General features: G+C 56.8%; 1 protein-coding gene across 1 annotated transcript in view; it reads right to left on the reverse strand.

Annotated features, from left to right (window-relative positions):
• The window catches only part of DNAH2 (dynein axonemal heavy chain 2), a 96,585-nt gene extending 80,507 nt beyond the window's left edge, over nucleotides 1-16,078 (reverse strand). The window contains exons 1-6 of the mRNA XM_063138104.1: nucleotides 16,035-16,078; nucleotides 14,580-14,808; nucleotides 12,858-12,968; nucleotides 4,465-4,703; nucleotides 3,709-3,900; nucleotides 105-310 (exon numbers count right to left, since the gene is read on the reverse strand). Of these exons, the coding sequence (XP_062994174.1) occupies nucleotides 105-310; nucleotides 3,709-3,900; nucleotides 4,465-4,703; nucleotides 12,858-12,968; nucleotides 14,580-14,808; nucleotides 16,035-16,046 (989 nt within the window). The 5' untranslated portion in view covers nucleotides 16,047-16,078. The remainder of the gene's footprint in view (nucleotides 1-104; nucleotides 311-3,708; nucleotides 3,901-4,464; nucleotides 4,704-12,857; nucleotides 12,969-14,579; nucleotides 14,809-16,034) is intronic.
• Nucleotides 16,079-16,472: the final 394 nt, after the last annotated feature.

The following is a 16,472-nucleotide window of genomic DNA, read 5'->3' on the forward strand; positions in this document are numbered from 1 at the left end:
GAGGGGGAGGCACGTTGTAAGGCCCCGACTGCCCCACCCCCCACCCCCCACTCGTGCGCGCATGGAGCCCTGGCAGCCCAGGGCAGCTGAGGGGCGTCGCTCACCGGTTGAAGTCCTCGTGCCAAGACGTGTTCTTCACGTCCAGGATGCCCCCCTTCACATTCCGGAGGTTGTTGAGGTACTTATTGAAGGTCTCCTCGATCTCCAGCAGGCTCCTGGCCATCTGGGGCCCCCGCTGGCCAAAGAAGCAGGGCAACGGAGCCTGCTTGCCGTCTTCCCAGCGCGCAAAGTGATACTGGCTGTCACAGACCTGGGGGGGTGGAGGGGGCAAAGACCGGGGGGGGGGCGGCGTTGTTCAGCCCACCGTTCCTCCCTTCCCGGAGGCGAGTGGAACTTGCCATCCCTCTGTCCCTCAGGGAACGCGAAAGGTGAGGCCTTGAGCCGGCCCCCTCCCAGCCAGGTGGCCGGACGATCCAGAGGAGACCCCAGATCAGACGGGTCCAGCCTGCACTGCCAGAGACCCAGCCTGGGCATCGAAGCCGCAGGTGTCCGTGCGGCGTTTGCAGCGTGAATCCCTGGGAGGCGACAAAGAGGGCAAGGGGTCTGCGGGGCCAGGCCCTCCGGCGCGCCACCCACATACCTCCAGGAGGTCCTTGCAGCGCTGGACAAAGGCATCGACCTGGGCGAAGATGCTGGTCTGGTCCAGGACCCAGCCCCTGCCAGAGAGCCTGAAGGAGGAGGAGGAGGAGGAGGCGGCACACGGTCAAGGGAGTCACCCCTCCCATCCCCACTGCCAGGTTTGGGGCAAGGGGTCATAGAATCATAGAATAGCAGAGTTGGAAGGGGCCTACAAGGCCATCGAGTCCAACCCCCTGCTCAAGGCAGGAATCCACTCTAAAGCATCCCTGACAGATGGTTGTCCAGCTGCCTCTTGATGGCCTCTAGTGTGGCCATCAACCTCACCAGGCAACTGATTCCATTGTCATACTGCTCTAACAGTCAGGAAGTTTTTCCTGATGTCCAGCCGGAATCTGGCTTCCTTTAACTTGAGCCTGCCCCCTGCCCCGCCTACGGGGCTGCCCACAAGCTCAGGGGTAGACGGGGGTCAGAAATAGGATATCGATCAGGGAGTAGCCCCTGAACCTCTAGAGAAACAGGCGGAACTCTCCCTGAGGCAGAGTCCAGGCACCTTGAGAAAGGATGGAGGAGCCGATGGGGAGAGAGCCGCTCCCCCCTGCTGGCCTGCATCTCTCCCCCTCCCCCCCCCCCCGCCCCCTCTGCCCCATGCAGACAAGAGGGTTCTGGAGAAATCATCTAATCAAGGAGCTCCGGGAACCGGCGAGGCCCTCGCCCCAGGAGCACGGCTGGAGTGCCTCATCCCGGCCGGGCTGCGCCTGCCTCGCGTCAGAGCCGCCCGCATGTTAAATGTCTTTATATCTTTTATGATATTGATCCAGCCCCGCTAATTTGAATTTGAAGCAGACAAGTAACACTTAGGCTTAATTGTCAAGGACCAGGCACCCACTTAAACCTGACATCCCTAATCATAATGATGGATTATGTTGCATTATTTCTGAAGTACGCCTAGGAGAATCGGGGGGACAGACGACAGAGCCAGGGCTGGAAGGGGAGCAGGGGAAGCCGAGGACCGGCTGCCGACAGGATCCGGAGGAGGCACAGGCAAGGGCCCAAAACAGCGGGGCCACACGCCGCTCTCGCTTCGGCTCGGCTCAGGCGCTGCCCCCACTCCAAGCACGGACGGAGCCAATTCCCCAGAGGCTCCCTCAGCAGAGAGGAAAGGGACCCATTCAGGCCCCCGCGCCGTCCGGGCAGCTGGCTTCCTGCTCGGAGAACACCGGGGGACGCTCACTGGGCAGGTGAGTGGTGGGAAACGAAAGCGTTACGGAGACGCCGAGGGAAGACGAAAACAGGGCTGGAGGCAGAACAAAATGGCTTTTTAAGACAGCTGGAAGCGGCTCGGGAGGGGTTTCATTTCACACGGGTCTTTTTGCCTCTGGTCGATAAGGTTTGGGAGGTTTTGGAAACGACGCATAAAACCTTCCAACCTGTTCAACAGGGCCGTGAGCGGGAGGAGCACATGCGCCGCATGAGACTGCTCCGATTTCCAAACGGCCTTCAGCCCTCTCGCCTGTCTCCAGCCTGAAACGATCACCCTTCCCCGGCCATAAGCTCCAGAAAGGCCACAAAGGCCCTGCTTTTCTTGCCAACTGCAACACAGCCTCCCCACCACCACCCCTCCATAGCTCCCCCGCACTGTCAGCTTGCCCTGGCCTCCTGTCCCTTGGAACACAAGCCCAGCCCAGGGGAACGCCTGCCGCAGCAGCGAGACGGGGGATCCAGAGCATGGAACAGGGGCTTCAGCACAAGCAAGGGGGTCGTGGGGCTGCAAGCGGCCCAGGAGAAGGAGAGGACGGGGGGGGGGGTGCTGGAGAGAGAGGGGGGCCTGCCCCGTCCCCCCGCCCCGCGTCCACTTGGCGAAGAGGAAGTCATCTGCTCCCCTTCCGGAGATGCTCCCAGAGAGAGAGAGAGAGAGAGAGAGGCCTCTTTCGTCAGCCAGAACACACGATTTGCAGGCATGAGTTTGCGGCTCAACCCCTGGCACCTCCCGTGAAGGGATCTCGTGAGGCTGGGAAAGGGCCCCCGAGTCTTCGGGCAGCTGCTGCAGGCAGAGGAGGCGCACGTCCGGGCTTCTAGGGGTTAGCGGCTGAACTCGCCCTCGGGCAGCTGCGTGGGCCCACAGGGCCGCCCCCCGCCCCGTCCCGGCCGACGGCCTCTTACTTGTTGTGCATATAAGCGGCGTACAGGTAGGACTCCTTCCAAGACGACATGCAGGCGATGCAGCCGTGGAGCGTCTGCCGGGAAGAGTTGATGTAGCCCTCAAAGAGCCGGTCCAGGGAGATGTCTTTGCAGCACATCTGGATGATTTTGTTGCTCATCTGGGGAGGTGCGGGAAGAGGCGCCACGCTTCAGCATCCCCCTTCGTCTCCTCCTGGGGATCAGCCTTCCCCACCCTCCCACCCCCGTCCCCGCCCCCACCTGAAGGGCACCGGCTTGGGGAAGGCCGCTTTAGGCAAACCAAGGTGACATTGCCAAATATTGCAAGAAAGCAGCGTTTCCTCATTTGCAAATGAACCCGCCCCAAATTTAAGATCTGTGTCAGAAAGCCCTGCTCTGGGTACCCCACCTTCAGTGGATAAGAAGGGGGAGACTGGATAAGGGGCTTTTCAGTGGTGGCACCCCAGTCCAAGAACACCCTCCCCAGGCAGGCTTGGGTTCTGCCACTTGTACAACAGGTCAAACCCCTTTTATTCTCCAAGGCTGCTGCTGGAGTGTTTTGTTTTTACTTGCTTCTGCTGGTCTGATGTGATGTTTGACTGCTTTGTCGCTATAAAAGGCTTTTAATTAAAACATGTCATTGCGTTATGCTGACTACTGAAAAGCTGCTTTGGATATTGTTTTCGAACAGAAAAGTGGCTTGGAAATATTTTTAAATAAATGAAAAAAACAAAAAACAAATGGAACAGTCTGGAGCAGAAAGCGGATCTCCAAATATTTCGGCCGTCAACTCCCAGCATTCCTGGCCGCTGGCCGTGCTCGCAGGGGCTCCTGGGAGCTGAAGTCCAAAACATCTGGAGACCTCCCACCTGCCTGCTCCTGGTCTAGAGAACAGAGCAGAGCAGCCCCCACCTTGCGGAAGAGCGCCGTGATTCTCTCTCGGCTGTTGTAGTACGGGGAGTTGACCCACACGATACGGACCAGGCTGATGAGGTGAGGCAGCTTGTCGGAGATATCTTTGGGCCGCAGCGTGGCCAGCTCCTGGAACGGATCTTTCAGGATAGAGAGGAATCGGAGGTTGGAGAGGGCCTGCTCCGACCCATCCTGCAAAGCAAGGGCAAAGAGGGACAAAGGGTCACAGAATAGCAGAGTTGGAAGGGGTCCACAAGGCCATCCAGTCCAACCCCCTGCTCCATGCAGGAACCCACCCTAAAGCAGCCCTGACAGATGGTTGTCCAGCTGCCTCTTGAAGGCCTCTAGTGTGGGAGAGCCCACAACCTCCCTAGGTAACTGATTCCATTGTCATACTGCTCTAACAGTCAGGAAGTTTTTCCTGATGTCCATCCAGAATCTGGCTTGAGCCCCTTATTCCGTGTCCTGCACTCTGGGAGGATTGAGAAGAGATCCTGGCCCTCCTCTGTGTGACAACCTTTTAAGTATTTGGAGAGTGCTCTCATGTCTCCCCTCAGCCTTCTCTTCTCCAGGCTAAACATGCCCAGTTCTTTCAGTCTCTCCTCATAGGACTTTGTTTCCAGACCCCTGATCATCCTGGTTGCCCTCCTCTGAAGATCATCAAGCCTGGCTGGGGGGTTCTGGGAGCTGTAGTCCAACGCATTTGGTGGGCCCCAGGCTGGGGGAGGCTGCCCTATCCCACCCAAAGCCACCCACCTGTATCTGTTTGGCAAGCCGCTGGAATGGGCTGACGTAGGAAGACTTGGAGAGCGCCAAGATGGCCTCGATGCGCTTCACCCCCTGCTGGCAGAGCTGCTTGCTGATTTCGGAGAGGTCCGTGCAGCGGTTCCGCCAGAACTCGATCTCTTCCAGCGGGCCGGAGCTCTCCCTGCTCTCCACGGCCTCTTGGGCCCTCAGCACGTCCTTGATCTGCCGGGTCCAGTGAATCATGGAAGCTGGAACAACGGCAGCAAGCAGACGACACACACACACGCCGTCGGTCAAGCTGCGAGAAGACGGCCGCACGAGGGCCTCTCCTCTCTCTATATGACGCCGTGGAAGACCCCGTGGTCGTTTCGACGGCGAAGTGGCTGCGGGGGGAGGAGCGGTGCCGGCAGAGAGGAGGACCCGGAGCAAAGTCAGTCCGTTAAGGCATGGGGCAGGGCGGGCCAAGCCACGAGGCGCCACCACCTTACCACACGGCTGGGGTTTCCTATATAAAAATGCACCGTGGCAGGGCAGCAAATCGACGTGGCAGAGGCGGATCGCGCCAACTATGGATCGCTGAGCTCCACAGTCAGTGGGAAGGCCGATGTTAACATTCCAGAGCAGGGGTGCAAAACCTCAGGCCCACGGGGCCCAAAACCGGCCCTCCGGAAGGGTCCCCAGAAGGCCACGCCCACTTTCCCCAACCCACGACCGTCTGGTGGCTCCCCGGCTTTTGCGCCGCTTTTGCTCCATCCCGAAAGGGTCGAAATGCCTCTCCTGAGGCAGAGCTACTGGCAGTGAAGAGCTCGAGGCTGCAATACGGGGTGTGTGTGTTTTGTATTTGGGCCCCGCCCACCGGTGGAATGCGGGGGAGGGGAGCAAAAGTTTCCCCGAAATGGAATCTGGCCCTTGGGCTGGAAGAGCTTCTGCCGCCCTGTTTTAGAGCCCCTGGCCATGTTCGCCTCAACGGTTCTCATCACACATTTCACCCCCTGTAATGGTCACCAAAGAGCTGAAGTGAGGAAGGACCGGAAGCAAACGCCGCCCCCCCCCCCCTCCACAGACGACTAGTCCATGCAGGCTGAAGAACGTAAGAACCAAGGCTCCGCCTAGTCCAGCATGCCGTTCCCACGGGGCCAACCAGCTGCCCACGGGAAACCCACAAACAGGACGTGGTGCCACAGCACCCTCCCGCCCAGGTTCCCCAGCAGCTGGTGCACCCAGGCTTACTGCCTCGGATACTGCAGGGAGCATGCAGCCATCAGGCCCAGCAGCCATGGGTAGCCTTCTCTTCCAGGGAATTATCCACCCTCCTTTTAAAGCTATCCGAATTGGCTTGCTCCATTTCTTCCCGGATTGCCTACAGAGAAAGAGACGGTCTGCTTCCCAGGGCCGGCGCTGCCATAGAGGCCAGTCAGGTGGCCGCCTAGAGCGCCAAGGTAAGGGGGGCGCCGAATGCTGCGCCCGGAAGTCGCCCTCCCACTCCCAGAGCCGCTCTAGCTGAGCGAGGGCAGCTTCCGGGCGCGCCGTTCCAAAGCCGCCCTTCCGCCCCCACCCCGCCCCAGCGTCCCGGCTTGGCTTCGGGACACTGGGGTGGGGGGAGGGAGGGAGGGCAGCTCCACGTTCTGGCATCTGGGCATGCTGGATGCCAGAACGTGGAGCCGTCCGCGCACCCACCCACCCCACTCCAGCGTCCCACCCAGCCGAAGCCAAGCTGGGACACTGGGGGGCGGGGGGACAGACAGCTCCACGTTCTGACGTCTGGAACACCTGGAGCCGCCCTCCCAGTCAGAGCCGCTCTAGCAGAGTCGCCACCCCAGTCGAGAGCCCCGCCCATCACCTGGTGTCGCACTTCCGGGTACGCTACACGAGGTGAGGGGGCAGCCTTCATCCCCGCTTGTCGGGGTGGGGGTGGTGGGGTGCGCTGGGGGGTGGGGGTGGGTGAAAGCAGCTCACCTTGCGTAGGGCACAAAATAGCCTGGCACCGGCCCTGCTGCTTCCTCTCCAGAAAGCGTAAAAGACTTCAGAGAATGTCTTCACTGAAGCCTGCCTTCCTGGGCAGAGAAAAATTGGGGGAAATACTGCCCCACGAAAGGGCAGTGCGGCCCATGCAGTAGGGAGGCATGTCTTTCCCAGGTGGGGCAAGGCGGGACGGGGCTGTCACTCCGAGAGTACCTGGTGCCATTGGTGTTTGCCCCACGCGAGCTCACACTGTTGTGGGCTCGAAGCCTTTATGTTTCCGCACCACGTTGTTCTCCCGCACATCAGAAAGCAGAGGAGAGTGTGGCGCACAGCGAGCCCTTTTGTCTGAGCCATTCTATGCGCGAGGCACTGCAGCAGCTTTTGCCAAAACGCTTTGTCATCCCTGCTCTTTAATATGGGACTTCGGTTGCTGCTGCGTCTGGGAAAAGTGCAGAAATTACCTTCTACTTTGTGGTCTGTTGTCTGATAGATCCCAAATGCATCACATCCAAGTGCATTGTGGGGGGAAGCCAAGAGGATGGGGTGCAAAATGTCGACGTAACAACAGGGGGGGCTTGTGCAGCAGGGAGCAGGAGAGCCCTAGCCATGGCAGGGGCGCAGGAGTCCCAGGAGAAGAAATTGCCCAAAGGAGCTGCCTGGCTCCAGCCGGGGGGTGGCGGGGGGGAGTTTGAGGCAGACACAGCGGACAAAGTTTGCCGCCTCCCCCTGCTCTTGGAATGGAAGAGGCTAATAGCTAGAGAGCAGCCATCTAAGAAGAGTTAGTATCGCAGCGTGGAAGCGTCCGTCTCCGTGCCAAATTACAGGGGTAAGACAATCACGCAGCCCAGGGATTAGAATAGCCAAGTATCTCTAAGTGCTTGATAACAGCTGAGGTTTTAGTCACACAAGAGACGACCCCGAGGTAGCCAATTGGATGCTTAACCCAAGCCTGCATTGCCATGCAAAAGATTCAGCCACGGGAAGATTTTAATGCGCACGGCACATCGCGGGCTGGGCGCTGCCAACCGCACAGGCCTCTCATTATGGGACAATCATGTGCATTTCAAATCCTCCATCTGCGTGTGGCGGTGGGGGGGATTTCTTCCAAAACACGTTTAAACTTTTAAAAGGGCCACGTTCCGCTTTTGTTTGGTTTCCTGACATCCCCGTGCTCAGATTCAGATCGGGAAGGCGTGGAACGAGCCAAGGTGGCCCTTTGTGCCGCGGCTGTTTGTTTTAGGCTGCAACGCCGAGGAAAGGAGGGCGGAGAACACGTCGGGGGGGGGGGCCTATGCCCCCCTACCAGGCAGGGCCACACTGGAGGGCTGAAGCACCCCATCCAGAGAAACGGGTCAATGAGTGCCTGTTGTTCCTAAGAGCATTTCTATTTCCCCTCGTTGTAAAAGCACACAGCAATCGCGGTTCCCGTTAACGCCACGAGCGAGACGGAGTGAAGGAGGAGCCGGCTCTCGCAGAGACCGGCAGGAAACCGGCCCAGGGGCCCCAGGAGCCCTGAGTGCTTCACGCCCAGCAGGGTGGCGGGGGGGGGGGGGGCTTTCTGCAACCGCAGCACAGCATCCTTACGGCAAGCAGGACTCACACGCACATTTGTCATCAAATGCTGGGTGCACGGGGGACGCCTTGCGGGTACACCTTCCAAACACAACGGGTGACACATCCCACGGGCGCCTGGGCGGCAGGGGAGGATGGGCTACGTAGGCCCAGCCTGCTCTCGCAGCGGGCTCCTGCTGCTGCCATTTGCATGAAGAAGAAAAGGACCGAAGCACACCCACCCACCCCGGTGAGTCACACCTTCACCAGCCTTCGCTTTATTATGCCTAATGGAGACGCGGGCGCGCTGCATAATTCAGTCAACATCGTTTCCCCCTTGTCCGTCGCGAGGCGCTCAATTGGATTTGCGCCGGGCGGAACAAACGAGCCGCCGCGCCAGATCTGACGGGCGATTTCTCTCGCCAACCCGTTTGCCTGCAGGGCAGTAATGGAACCAGAGGCGCCCCCCCCCCCGGGGACAAACGCGAGGGACGCAACGAGGAGGCCCGGGCCCCAAGAGCCGAGTCACACATCGCGGTGGCAGGCCTGTGTTTTTACACACGAGGGGATGCGGTCCAAAGCCCCAAAGGGGCACGCGGGCGTGTGTGTCCGTGTGCGTGTGCACAGAACCCTCCTTCCCACCCGGGGTTACTTTTGTCCCCTGCAACCCACGCCCCCGAGGTGGGCTCTAATAGCAAAGACTTGGGGATATTTTATCACTTCTGCTGCAGGAATACCGCTGAGGGGGTGCGGGCAGTGGCAGGCATAAGGAGTGTTCACCCCCCCTGCCCTTTTGCCCTTTAAATTGTACCATCTCTCTCCCCCACCCACCCCGATATGACCACAGCATTTTAAAGACCTGGGTGGAGGGGGGGTGCTGCCGCTGCCATCCTGTGCAGCCGTCCGGCCATGAAGGGCAATGGACCCGGGGTGGCTCAGCCAGTGTTTTGCACAAGGCAGGCCTGCTCCGGTTCAATTCCTGGCCTCTCCCGTTAAGGGTTCCCGGACCGCCGGGCTCTGCCAGGCCCAATTTCACCTTGAAGGAGTCCTTTTTATTTCAGATGATGTGGGAAAGCTAGGGAAGCTGGTGGGCCCCACAAGGAATTCCACCCGGCCCCACACACTCGAAACGCACTCGGCGGTTGAAAGCTGTTCCAAGGGGAGAGAAAAAGAAAAATAGGTTTCTCTGCCTACAAGGCTTTTGCCCCGAGGCAGACGAATAGACCGGAGCGGGAGGGTCGTGCCCTTCCCCGCAGGCATGGAGGGGGTCTCTCACAAGACAAGGCGAGCAAAGGGCAGGGCAGGCCGCTGACAGAGTAACAACCAGGGTGGGGGTGGGGGAAATGAGGACGGGTAATCTATCCATTAAGAGCAGCAATAAAATAAAATCCTGTGGATTTGTCATCCTTCCTGTCCATCCAGTGCTGATCAGAATAAGCAAGGTTTTCCTGACGCATTCCAAAACGTGTGCGGACGGGGGTCTGGCAATGTGCAATAGCTACCAGAAATGCCACCGACCCTGTGTGTGTGTGTGTGTGCGCGCGCGCGCGCACTTGAACTGTTGTAATGAAGAGAGAACTCCTGACTGTTAGAGCAGTACGACAATGGAATCATTTACCTAGGAAGGTTGTGGTCTCTCCCACCCTAGAGGCCTTCAAGAGGCAGCTGGACAACCCTCTGTCAGGGATGCTTTAGGGTGGATTCCTGCATTGAGCAGGGGGTTGGACTCGATGGCCTTAGAGGACCCTTCCAACTCTGCTAGTCTAGGACTCTATGATTCTATAAGTCTTTGAAGAGCGCTATCATGTCTCCCCTCAATCTTCTCTTCTCCAGGCTAAACATGCCCAGCTCCTTGGGTCACAAGCAGCAGCACTTTGAAGGACACGGTTGCAGATTCTGAAGCGGTGGCCAGACCTGCGAACAGGGCCAGGTTACGTCCGTGCCCGCCAGCTGCATTGGAGCCAGGGCTTAGAGCCCCGGGGCCAGGATTCCCATTCTCCCATTCTCCACACGGGAGCGAGCGGCCGGGCTCCTCCGGTGGCAATCCAAAGGCCCTCGGCCTTCTCCGCCTGCATTATTGTTGCCTGTGTTCCAGAGTCAAGCCGTCGCATTGAAAGCAAGTCTGGACATGCTCCAATTCTGCCCCGCTGTGGGCTGTACGCGCTCTGAGAACAAAATCATACACTGACCTGACTGCGAGATCGAAGCCGTCTCTCTCTCTCACACACACACACACATGTACACACACATTTTTATTCTTAGGCTTTTGGTGTGTGCGTTTCCCCTCACCACCACCACCTCATTTTTTTCCAAAATAATAACAGCAGGATTTATAATAGACCTGAGGGGAGGAAGTGCTGGAGAGCAAGTTGAAGAATGACTCACCTCCACCATCTTATAACTTAGCTGCTGGTCACAAGGAAGCAGCCCAGGGAGAAGCAGGAAGGGGAGGCTGGGGGGACGGGGGACGACACCTCATAGAGGCTTACAAAATCAGGCCTTCATTCGCAGAAAGTGGGAACGGGCGGGGTTCCCCCCCCCCCATTCCCGCTCTCATAAAGACAAGAACTTGGGGGTCAGTCGATGAAAACTATCGGCAGCAGATTGAGAAGAGACCAGAGAAAGGGGCTTCTGCACACAACCGGTTTACAGAATTTGCTGTCACAGGTTGCGGCGATGGCTGTTGGCTAAGACGTTTGCTAACAGGGACTGGCCAACGTGACCACATCACGCCAGTCCTTTTCCAACTTCACTGGATGCCAGTCCAGGTCCGGGCCCGATTCAAAGGGCTGGTATTAACATTTAAAGGCCTAAACGGCTTGGGGCCAGGTTATCTGAGGGATAAATAAATAAATAAATAAGAAGGGGAGTAGAAAATCCAAGCAGGAAGAGCAGAGATCTGTTGACGGCGATTAGTTTTTGGGAGGCAACAGTGGAAGAGGAGCCACGGCCTTCGTGCCTCGTGGGGCCTCCTGGAGGGATCTGGTCAGCCGCTGTGGGAAATCAGAGTGCTGGACAAGACGGGCCTTTGGTCTGATCCCTCGGGGCTCTTACTTATGCAGGGAAGAGCTGCCCAAAGTGAAATGATCACATGAGCCACAGCTAAGGAGGGTGAGAGTCTGCATTCCTTGGCAGCCTGCTTTCAGCTCTCTTGGGTCGTCCTCAGTCCCTCCCACATTTAGCAGCCTTCAAGAAATCACCCCGACGTTCCAGAGCAGGAGGAGGAAAGGTCGTTTCTGGATGCCCGGTGACATGGGGAGGGGGAGGGGGTATCAACAAGCCTGCCACTCAGGCGCGTGCTCCTCCATCGCCCCCAAATGATGGTATTGCCTCTGGGCCAGACCAGGACACCCATCAAACCCACAAAAGGGAAGTGGGTTCTCTTTGGCAGTACATTAGTGGGACCTGAGCTGAGTTTGGAATCAAGAAAAGCTGGGCTCCTCTTTGAAAAGACCAAGCCTCTAGTCTTCATGGGTGCGGGAGGAGGTGGGGGGGGGAGGGAAATACTTCAGGTACACCTTAGAATCATAGAATAGCAGAGTTGGAAGGGGCCTACAAGGCCATCGAGTCCAACCCCCTGCTCAATGCAGGAATTCACCCTAAAGCATCCCTGACAGAGGGTTGTCCAGCTGCCTCTTGAAGGCCTCTAGTGTGGGAGAAAAGCCCACCACCTCCCTAGGTGACTGGTTCCATTGTCGTACTTCTCTAACAGTCAGGAAGTTTTTCCTGATGTCCAGCTGGAATCTGGCTTCCTGTCACTTGAGCCCGTTATTCCGTGTCCTGCACTCTGGGAGGATCGAGAAGAGATCCTGGCCCTCCTCTGTGGGACAACCTTTTAAGTATTGGAAGAGTGCTATCATGTCTCCCCTCAATCTTCTCTTCTCCAGGCTAAACATGCCCAGTTCTTTCAGTCTCTCTTCATAGGGCTTTGTTTCCAGACCCCTGATCATCCTGGTTGCCTTCCTCTGAACACGCTCCAGCTTGTCTGTGTCCTTCTTGAATTGTGGAGCCCAGAACTGGACGCTATACTCTAGATGAGGCCTAACCAGGGCCGAATAGAGAGGAACCAGTACCTCACATGATCTGGAAGCTAGACTTCTATTAATGCAGCCCAAAATAGCATTTGCCTTTCTTGCAGCCTTTCTTGTGGTAACCTTCAGATACCACTCCGTGGCTTCTAAGATAGCTAAACTTCGGAGTCCAGAGGCTGAGCCCAAGACAGGCCCTTCATCAACCAGAACAGAAGGCTCCACATGGGGCTTGTAGTGCAAGGAGGGAGGGCAGCGCTTCTGGAACCGGCAGACCCTCTCTCCAGCACGCACAAGACGGGCCCCCTTCTTCCCAGCCCTCCGAGACCTTTCCTCTCTCTCAACCTGCACACTTTCCCCAACCTTTGACAAATACCTGAGAAGCTGTGAATGCTCCAATCCTGCAGTAAAAAGGGCAGGGGGCCATCCCAGTACCATCATGAGCTTCATTCACACACCTTACTCTGCATGTGACATAGAATTTTGATGGGCCGGTTGGGGGTGGGGTGGGGGCGGGGAGGAGCAAATTTTGGCGTGAGGCAAGACCAAAGGTAAAGCGGAAGGGCTGGGGAAGAGGCCTCCCCTGCCCCCCCTGCACTCTCTTTTCCGACAGGACGCCTGCAGCAGAACTAATAATCCCCAAATGGGACCCTGCGCAACGCTCACAGCCTGACAAGCCCGTTTTCCATGATTGGGAATGATGGATGCAGCTCATATGCTGCTGGGGGTTAATTCACTTACCGTCTTGAGCGCCGCTCCTGGCGCGGGGCCTCTCGGTCAAGCTCCCTCCTCCGATTCTGCTGATCCTGTTACCCCTCTCCCCACCTCCCCAGCCCAGGTCCCCGGAGACCCGTCACTCACTCTCCAGCCGCTGAACCAGGGCTTTGTCCTTTAAGGCCGCCTCCGCCTTTATGATCAGAGACTCGATCGGGATGTAGAGGACGGTGCGGCCCCTCATTTTGGAGCGAGTGTCTGGAGACGGACAAATAGGGAGGAGGGCCTGGTTAACATGGCAGAGCTCTTGTTTATTTATTTATTTATTACACTTCTATACCGCCCCCATAGCCAGGGCTCTCTGGGTGGTTTACAGAAATTCTAAAATTGAGATAAAAACAAGTATACAACATTTAAAAATCTAAAACACAGAACATACACACATAAAGCATTAAAAACTGTTTAAAAAAACCTAAACATGTGGGTGATTAAGATGTGCTGCCATATGCATGGGTAAAGAGGAAAGTCTTCACCTGGCACCGGAAAGATAGCAGCGTTGGCGCCAGGCGAGCCTCGTCAGGGAGATCGTTCCAGAGTCTGGGGGCCACCACCGAAAAGGCCCCGTCCCTCGTTGCCACACTCCGAGCCTCTCTCGGAGTAGGCACCCGGAGGAGGATCTTAGATGTTGAACGTAGTGACTTTCTGGTGACTTCTTGTCTACATGGGGTCTTGGGCCTAATCTACACCAAGCAGGCTATAGCACTATATGGTCTATGTCAAGGGGGCCCAACAGTTGTCAGTGCACTTCAGTACCACTATAAAGGAGTCATGTGACTCCTGCCTTTTATATTTCCCTTTCATAGTGCAAGTTCCTGCTTGGTGTAGATGAGGCCTTGGTGGAAGGAAGGAAGGAAGGAAGGAAGGAAGGAAGGAAGGAAGGAAAGATGGAGGGAGGGAGGGAGGGAAGGAAGGAAGGAAGGAAGGAAGGAAGGAAGGAAGGAAGGATGGAGGGAGAGAGGGAGGAGGGAGAGAGGGAGGGAAGGAAGGAAGGAAGGAGGGACGGAAGGAAGGAAGGAAGGAAGGAAAGATGGAAGGAAGGAAGGAAGGACGGAAGGAAGGAAGGAAGGAAGGAAAGATGGAAGGAAGGAAGGAAGGAAGGAAGGAAAGAAGGAAGGGGCCTTCTTATAGAACACAGAACAGAAAAGACATGTCACGGTTTCTCACCAGGACCCCAATGCTCATCCCTTTGCCGTTTGACCCACCTGTCTCCTCACACGCTGCCATCTTGAACCTTACCCAACAGTTCCAAAAACCCTAAACCCTCATGGGAATAATTTCTGCAGATCACATGTTTACGCGAATGTGCTTTGCTTCCTAATGCCTTGCAAGGGTTTACGATGAGGAGACTCTATAGGGATAAATTCTGACCAGGACATGCTTAAGGGTGAGGCACCAAAAAACTATACGAGAGCAAAGGCATGAAGCATGCTGACAACTATCTTAGATGTAAACCAGGCAAAAGGCCGGCTGTCCCACTATTGGTCAGCGAGCCCCCATTTAACCACTGGCTGTGGCGCTGTGATGTCAGAGCAGCAGCCCAGGGAAGCTGTCAGCCATAGACTACCGATAGAGTGCAACTTCCGTGAGGTAAGTGAAAGGTCAGTTTCACTGGAGAAAACCCTCCTCCATGGCCTAAGGAGAGGGCAGGTGGTGGGAATATCGGGAACGTTGGCAGAAGGAGCCTTGGAGTCTACTATGCATTTGAACCCTACCGGCAAGTCTTTGGCGGGAGGCCTTAGGAGTTCGGAAAACGGCAAATTCAGCCCTAAGTGAAGGTCAAATAGGGAGCGAAGGAGGGCCGAGACTCACCGGTGAGAGAGGTCATGAAGTGGTAAATTTCTGAGAAAAATTCATTCTTTATACTTTCAGGCCAGGACGCCTTGCGGAAGAGCCGGGGAAGAAAGACGGCGTTGAGCATCCGCACCAGGGAATCAATGTAGGGGCTCCGGACGGTGCCAAACTGCACGACCTCGTGGAAATTCTCCTCGGTGATTTCCACGTTCTCTCGGCGGATGAAGTAAGTGAGCTGCTTCGGCTCCTGCGGGGACAACGCTGAATTAAGAGGCGGAGGGCTCCTCGAAGGAGACCCCCAGGCGGCAGCAGAGCTTTGGAGCTGCCCTCTGCCTCTATAGCAAGGCACCCTTCCGGTCTGCAGCCTTGACCCCTTGGAGCTGTGTCTCTGCGGCAACCAATCCTCAGCAGGGGGAAACACCAGAGACCTGCACCAGGGTGGGCGGAAGACCTTCCCGGAACAAACTGGGAGGGGATGGAGGCGGGCTGCCGGCAGGTTGCTACGAACAAACACGCACCCTTTGTTGCTGTTGTTTTTAGTTTAGAACAGAGTTTCCCTACTGCTTTTAGGTAGGATGGGGGTCATTAATCCGCTCCCATCCTTGGATACAGAGCGGTAGAGAAACTGTGACCTACAGGACCAGGAAGGCTGCACGGGATGCATGCCCTTGCGGACTGATTTTATGGGATGCGATCAGGCCAATGGAACGAGGATGATCAGAGGTCTGGAAACAAAGCCCTATGAGGAGAGACTGAAAGAACTGGGCATGTTTAGCCTGGAGAAGAGGAGATGGAGGGGAGACATGAGAGCACTCTTCAAATACTTAAAAGGTTGTCACACAGAGGAGGGCCAGGATCTCTTCTCGATCCTCCCAGAGTGCAGGACACGGAATAACGGGCTCAAGTTAAAGGAAGGCAGATTCCGGGTGGACATCAGGAAAAACTCCCTGACTGTTAGAGCAGTACGACAATGGAACCAATGACCTAGGGAGGTTGTGGGCTGTCCCACACTAGAGGCCTTCAAGAGGCAGCTGGACAACCATCTGTCAGGGATGCTTTAGGGTGGATTCCTGCCTTGAGCAGGGGGTTGGATTCGATGGCCTTTTAGGCCCCTTCCAACTCTGCGATTCTATGATTCTATGAAGGCCAATTAAGGCATCAGGGGCTGGCAAGGGAGGGCAAGGTCCTCGCCTGCTAAGAGGGGAATAGACACATTCGCGACCAGGGGCTATTATTCCTGAAGACACAATTGAGCCTCCAGGTTCAGAGGCAGGACGCCACGGAATGCCAGCTATCAGAAATAGCCAACAGGGGAGGCGGAGCTCTGCAAGTGGGAGCTCCCACTTGGGGGAGAAGACACGCTGACGGACGAGATGGAGCCACTTTGATCTGCTCTAGCAGAGCTCTCCCGAGGCCCTCACGTGAGACAATTAAGGACCTCAGGAGGTCTCGGACACTCCGGGCCAGACCCACCTGGTGCGGCATGAGCAGCTCCACTTTCAAGCCAGCAAAGTCATCGACGTACAACACGAGCATCTGCTTGGTGACGTCCTTCAGAAACTGATCCATGGTGGCCTCATGCTCTTCCGCCCACATCTCGTCCCTGAGGCCGGACAGGGCCACCCGGTTCCGGATGCAGGGTTTCTGGGCAAAGAGGGAAAGGGGCCACTGTGAGATGTGACAGAAGCGGCGCCTGGCTGTATGAACTCCCCGCCTGCACCAACGTGGCTCCCAGTACAGGAGCGGGGCTGAAAGCCACATTGGTACAGTTTCACCTGTTACTCCACGGCTTGTGGCCAAGCAGGCGCCTGGTTGAAATTCTTATGTTTAGAGATCATGGGGGATTATTCATGAAAATTGATGCAATCAGTGGCTACTACTAGCCACGATGGCTGCATGCCACCTCCAGGA

The sequence above is a fragment of the Elgaria multicarinata genome, chromosome 11 (assembly GCF_023053635.1).
Source record: "Elgaria multicarinata webbii isolate HBS135686 ecotype San Diego chromosome 11, rElgMul1.1.pri, whole genome shotgun sequence".
Classification (NCBI taxonomy): Eukaryota; Metazoa; Chordata; class Lepidosauria; order Squamata; family Anguidae; genus Elgaria; species Elgaria multicarinata.